This window comes from Lactuca sativa, chromosome 3, assembly GCF_002870075.4.
Source record: "Lactuca sativa cultivar Salinas chromosome 3, Lsat_Salinas_v11, whole genome shotgun sequence".
Classification (NCBI taxonomy): Eukaryota; Viridiplantae; Streptophyta; class Magnoliopsida; order Asterales; family Asteraceae; genus Lactuca; species Lactuca sativa.
Genome location: NC_056625.2, coordinates 249,553,467 through 249,560,406, shown reverse-complemented (window position 1 = coordinate 249,560,406; position 6,940 = coordinate 249,553,467). Strand labels below are relative to the sequence as shown.

At 32.2% G+C, this 6,940-nt stretch overlaps 1 protein-coding gene across 2 annotated transcripts; it reads right to left on the bottom strand.

Annotated features, from left to right (window-relative positions):
- Positions 1–3,045: 3,045 nt before the first annotated feature.
- LOC111907814 (uncharacterized) lies at positions 3,046–6,694 on the bottom strand. 2 transcript variants are annotated; one of them, XM_042900382.2, is made up of 6 exons: positions 6,527–6,694; positions 5,501–5,674; positions 4,669–5,310; positions 4,499–4,536; positions 4,156–4,315; positions 3,046–3,244 (listed from the first exon to the last, which is right to left on the bottom strand). In XM_042900382.2, exons 2-6 carry the CDS (start codon positions 5,582–5,584, stop codon positions 3,233–3,235), a joined length of 936 nt encoding a protein of 311 aa, XP_042756316.1. In that variant the 5' UTR covers positions 5,585–5,674; positions 6,527–6,694; the 3' UTR covers positions 3,046–3,232. The 2 variants fall into 2 exon arrangements, with proteins under 2 accessions (XP_042756316.1, XP_023759393.1); XM_023903625.3 differs by having other exon boundaries at positions 5,501–5,610.
- Between the last annotated feature and the right edge of the window lie 246 nt (positions 6,695–6,940).

Below are 6,940 nucleotides of genomic sequence, written 5' to 3'. Positions count from 1 at the left end.
TATTTTTCTTGTATCACTTTATATGTAGAAACATATTTGAAGCTAAAATCATAAAACATAAGTTATATCTCGGTTTTGAGGGGTTTAATGGCTAGATCCAACATTAAAACACATATAAGCATACATATAAGCATGGAAATCATACAAGGCATACAAACACATATAGATCTACACTTTCACTTGTATTCCCCCCCCCCCCCCCCACAAAACTCATAAAAACAGAAAATAGGGGTATGAATCTCACCTTGGGGGGTAGTTTCGTTTCTTGAAGAAAGATTGGAAGAAATGAAGTGATTTTTGGCCTTTGCACTCCTTGATGAACTTTTCGAGATTATGGGGGTTTCTAGAGTGCAAGATCATGATTTTTGCATGGATTAGGAAGAGATGTTTGATAAATAAGGAATACAAGTTATAGATCCAAGCAAAACCTTACCTTAGATGATGATTTTTGTGGAAGAACCTTCTTGAATGCTTCCAAATTTTCGAGATTTTGGATGGAGGGGAAGAGATGTTCTTGAGTGATCTAGAGAGTGTTTGAGAGATTTTTGGTGGGTGTATGTGTGTACGGCCGAGAGTGAGAGAGGAGAGAAGGGAGAAGTGATTTTTGAAGTGATGTGCATGGAGGAATGGGAAATATTGCATGGATATCCTTTGGATATTAATGAGGTGGCATGCATTAAGTCAACTCTCCCTTATCTTCTTGGGTTTGGGCCTTTGGGCCGAGATTTTAGAGAGGGAAAAGAAAAAAATTTGGGCTTTTTCCCTTAAGTCCAAAATTAGAGTTAGTTAGAGTGTGTTTTATGCTTAAGAGAATGTAGTAGGATTTTTATGTTTTTCTTGAACTAGTTTTAGGTTATTCATGTATCAAGGCTCTTAATCCATTTCATTCTAGGCCCAACATGACCTAAAATGTTAAAATAAATAAGTGTGGGTCCAATTAGAGTCCAATTAGGGTTCTAAGCCCATGATAGTCTAATTGGAAGCTTATTGGCCCATTTGGATCCAATAAGGAAGTTCTAGCCTAAATTAGACTTAATAAGAACTTCTAGGGTCTCCAATTGTTTGATGACTATTTGTAGTTCTAGCATGTTGTATTTGATTGAAGTTTTTGATTCACATTAACTTGAATGTATAGATTACATGGCTCAAAATTTACAGTTGTGACAGTGCTTTTATTGTAGTTTAGACAATAAATAAGAGTTATAACTGATCTTGAAGGGTGTTGGAATAGTTCTTATATTGTTATTTACGATATTGAAAATTAGGATAAAAACTTACCACTTACCAAAATTAAAGATGACCAAGCTAATCACGTAATTAAAACATTACTCAACATATAACCCCCCTTAAATGACATGGATTAGGGTTATACATCTCCCAAATGACTTCTTCTTCTTTTCCTCAAATATGGGTAATATCCTCGTACAATGTTGGTATGTCCGACTTAGCTACCGAGGGATCCAGTTCGTGATTGAGAACAAAACTACGAGTGTACCTATGTTCACCTCTTCTCCAACAAACACTAAAGTTGAAGGATAACTGTAGGTCGGTAGCTACCTAAGGAAACTCCTATCTGATCATTCGTCTCCTACCCCTGAGAGGCATCTACCTCATCCCCATTACAAAAAGAGGTTTACTATGTTGGGGGGACTTCTTTTTTCCTTTTTAGAAAGAATGAAACACATAAGGGGTCGTCCCTTTGTTTCAGCTTTCTCCTTAGATTGTGGATTCATATGGGCCTCAGACCCTGCTTTGCTTAGTTTACTGACAACGATAAATGCTTGATTGATAAGTACGACGAGGAGATGGAGATTCGAGAAAAAAAAATATATGAATAAATAAGTGAAGGTTTGGCCTACATGCTCAACTCAAGTAAGAAGAAACTATAAATTCAAGCCTATTGTATTAAATGGTGACAGAGGGAGTACGCGGCCACAAGACATTATTGTCCTTTTTTTGCACTTGGAAATTGTTGTAACTTAGCAATTTGATTGTTCTAGATCACACATGGCAATGATTGTTAGTATGCTTCCTGGACCTTACTTCTTGATGACTAATCTATATTATCAGCTGATGGAAACCATCCAAGAGAGTTATAACCCTAATTTGTTTCATTTAAGGGGGTTATATGTTGAGTAATGTCCTAGATGTTAGGTGATATGCCAACTAAGTATTAAATATGCCAACTAAGCAACAATTACTCTAAGGTGTAATTTGAACAAAACATGCACTTGGATGATATTATGTGTACAGATACCGATACTTTTTGTACCGACTAAACCTGAATGACGTTTTTTTGAACAAATTTGAAACTTAGTTAGCCTCCGAAGACATTTTCTCAATTAGTCCATGCAATGTAAGTCATAATTACAGATAATACTAACCCACCCAATAAGTCAATTATCTTTATTTGAACAAAACGTATATTTGGAAGGTATTTGGTATACAAAGACTTTAATTCACTGATATTTTTTTATTATTTTTTATTAACTAAACTTAAATGAAAACTTTTAAACAATTTTGAAACTTGATTACTCTCATAAGTTATTTTCCTATTGTCTAGTCTATCCGAGATAGGGGATAAAGGAGAGTTCTAGACACACACTAAATAAATAAATAATTGAGGTGTTTGTGTGTGTGTGTGTGTGTGTGTGTGTGTGTGTGTGTGTGTGTGGGGGGGGGGGGGGGGGGGGGGGTTCACAGCTTTTCAGTTGCTTGAATTATGTTCAATGCTAGACAAGGTGGTCCTCTAGAATTTTTCAGATTCTTATGTTTGATTCTATGATTGATTCTATGGTTCTTGATTTGGAGGTCAAGAAGAATTTTGATGCGGTAATTGAAGTTCAAATTGGCTTATAACTCTATAATTTCTAGTTTCTTGCTAGTAGTGTTTTAATATCTTCCTGTAACCATAAGTTTTATGATGTATTTATTGTTTATCCTAGTTCGGATAATTTATATCCCACTAAAAACATTTAAAGGAATTTGAAGACATAAAATCTATATTTGCGTCCGAATTGCGTTACATGTAAAAAAAAAAAAGCAAATGTGAATATCATCGTGTTTATGTTTATAATTGTTATAATCGTCCGCCTAGCAACCAAGCATAAATTTTGAAAAAAAAGTACAAATGCTACATCAAATCAAACCTCCAACAAAGTGATATAAATTTTCATTATTTGTGTGTAAGGGTAAACGTGTAAATCATAAAACTTGAGCACCTTCAAGTCAATCATGTAACAGCCTGCACAAACAAATTTCAAGATTTCACATCATTAGTCATAATCTGTTTTTACTTAATAGAGAAAGTCAGAGAAAACATGACAATCTTTTATTGACTGATGTCTATGACAAAAATTGCAATTTTTTATCTCACCCAAAAAGACCTAAATGCCCTTTTAATCCTCAATCTTGAAAATAACCCAAAAAACTTGTCTGGTCCCTAGTAACAAAGGCAAACCTAAGGTTGAATTGGGTTTTACCATCAACACCTAAAATATTTTAAAAGGAAACTAGATTTCACGATGATTTCAAATAACGAAAATTGCAAAAACCATATTTCAAGAAGTTACAACTGTGAAAAAAAAAATCTAATATAATTATTTATAAAATTTTCATTCAGTTAATTTGATAAAGAAAATCTTTTATACCTACAATAATCCACAAGTGGTCTGGAGCATATATATATATATATATATATATATATATATATATATATATATATATATATATATATATATATATATATATATATATATATATATATATATATATATATATATATATATATATATATATATATATATATATATATATATATATATATATATATATATCTGTGCAAGCTATTACTTATAAATGCAGCCTGGAGTACTACTGATTTATCACTGAAAAACAAGAAAAACGATTGAAAATTAGCTTAAAGACTTTTTTTAATGATGGAAGTAAATGACCATTTTACCCTTTGAAACATTTTTAAACAATCAAAAAGATCAATCATTTCAACATAACATCAAACACCAAACAACCTAAATCGTATGCTTCATGGGAACTCCTTTTAAGGTAGAAATTGTAAATCAGTACATTCTAAATTCAACAAATAAAAATAAAAATAATATTTTATAATTAACTTGTAAGGAGAAAAAAATTAAAAACCTTGGAATGAAGACGAAATGATCGCCTTATGACAAGTCCACCACTTTCAAGAATCTCCCCACCAAATAATTTTGTGCTTCTTAAAATTCTTTCATGAGATTGACCATGAATTTGACCACTTTTGTGATAAACTTTCTTTCTTTTAGACACATTTTCCTCTCTGTAACAAATTCATTAAAACAACAAAATTACTAAATTGATGTTTAATACTTTTGACTCAATGCAGAAAGAACGACTTAATACAAAAACACAAGGAAATAAAGCTTTCCACATTTAGTTGTTTAATTTTTTACGAATTTGCCCTCATTAACTTAATGAGAAACAAAAAGAAGACTATTTATACCCTAACACTTCAATTCCTTGTGTAGAATTGATCCTTTCCTGCAAAAGTAAGAATGATAATGTTATACCCTTTGTCAAATAATACAAATTCCCAAGGGTTTAAAATATAAGTTATAATTTCTTGCATTTAACTCAAAAATCCTATAAGAATCTTTACAAGAGTCAACATACCTCATTTTCCAAATATATATTTCCCCTTTTAGAACATGACGAATCTTTCTCAGAAGAAAATGTCACATTTTCCAAATATTCTGAGCTTTGGTCAAACTTTGACCAATGATGTTTTGAAGGAAGAGATTTTCCAATTTCATTACTCATGGATTTAATTGAAAACTTATTTTGGGGATAAGAATTGAAGCTAGCATCCGAAAGGGTATTTTTGTCCGTTGAACTACTTTTGCCTCCTAAACATTCAACCTCCTGCCTAAAGCTTTCAAATTTGGGCTTTAAATGATTTTGGCATACACAAACTGTTTTTTCCATACTTCTTAACCAATCAGATCGCTTTAAATTCAAATCAACAATAAGCTGAATCCCATCTTTTGCCCCTATATGATATTTAAAAGATGGAACTACTGTAGAAGATTTCATGGAGGCAGTATCTGTTAAAAATACACCATTTTTTTCATTAATCTTGATATCAGAAATGGGAGTGTTTCCATCTAGGATTGTTTTTGAAGAAGATTTCATTGTATATTTGGAAGTGTTCTTGTGAGATTTGAATATAGCTTGTGAGCATGATGATAATTTGTTCTTCATTTGTAAACGAGTTGACTTTCTGTTTGATGTTTCAAGAATCTCAACACCTGGACTCTGCATTAACAATTTTTCATGAATTTTATTCGATTGTGAAAAATGAGCATAACTAATGAATTTTGTTAATGTGTATGAAAGCCTTTGTTCTTTCTGTATTAAGTCAAAAGGAATACTCAAATATAGCTTACATGATTAAGTCATGTTTGTATTAAGATTTTGAAAATGAGAAAAATGAAAGAGAAAATACCTCAAAATAACATTCTTTTTCCTTATGGCATTCTTGTTCATGGCTATCAGTTAGATAATGCACTCTTTTGTGATCCTTGTCCATAAGTTGGCTGATTTTGTAGTAGATACCTGAACCAATGTTAATTATTTACCAATTTGATAAGAAAGCAGAACATATTCAAATTTGCAATACCTGAAAAAAAAAAAACTAACATTCAAGCAAAACTCAAAGCAAACAGAAAAGTCCTGACTCTTGATAAATCTACAAAATGCCCCACTCAAGCTTTTAAGAATTCACAAATGCTGAGAGTAATTACTTTGTCATTTTCTTGTATGAATGTTTAAGGTATAGAAATCCTAGTTCAGCTATTGGAAGGACCTTGGGGGGATATCCATCATATAAGTTACTTCTTCATTTATGATCTTCAATAAAAGACATTTCTAGTGAATGAAGGAAATAGTGGATTAGTATTAAACCAAAATGTAACCATATTACATCTCAATCAATGATTAGCTATTAGTTTCCCCGTTGATCAGTAATCAAAAAGGAAATGAAATCATATAAAAATGGAATTCTACATCAAATAATGAATGTTATAGCATCGAATATGGAAATAGTCGCATAGTGTTCATTTAATCCGTAGGAAGAAGTCCAAAAAGATATCTCTATACAACTATAGGGTTACTTAGAGCGTCATCCCCAAAATTGCAAAGATCGAGGATATGTAAGTAGTAGGTGAGGACATAGCTTAACTATACACGAAAATGAACTATACAGGAACTTCATAGTTCATGTTCAACTCCCGTTTTAACAAATAGAGCGATTCCATGTGAATCAAAATCTGTCCCAAAATGGATCTGGTCAACAAATATCAACCCACATTCGAAAATGTTAAAATCTAAGATACCCACAAAGCGTTTTGGCATTCAATCTAAGATAGCATGAATGTAAGTTAGTCAAACATCAGAGTTTATAAGTAGCTTCAGTAAGCTCCAATTCGTGGAAACTGGATGCGAGTATGTAATGAAGGTCAGTGAGTCGTACCGAAAATGAAGATGTTGGCGTTGACAAGTCAACGAGAAGATACGCCGGAGAAAGAGGGAGGAGGATTGCCGTGAAACAGAATAGCCTCGCTTCTCTTCAAACGGCTCAAGGGTCCATTGAAGCCTTTCTACGGAGAAGAGGCAAAAGTTTTTTATTCGATTTCAAATCGCCAAACGCTACCCAATTTAATTTATACTAAATTTCATTTGAGCCCTTAAACTTTTGGGTTTTTATATAGGAGTGATTACATGATAGACTCTTTTCCATCAATTTCAAATATATGATAGAATCATATGCAAATATCACATGATGTGTATATTTTTTATCAATCGTCTGTTACGACTTTTATATAATGTTGAATTGAAACATTAACTTCTAACAAGGAATAATGATATATATTGCAATAATGCCTAG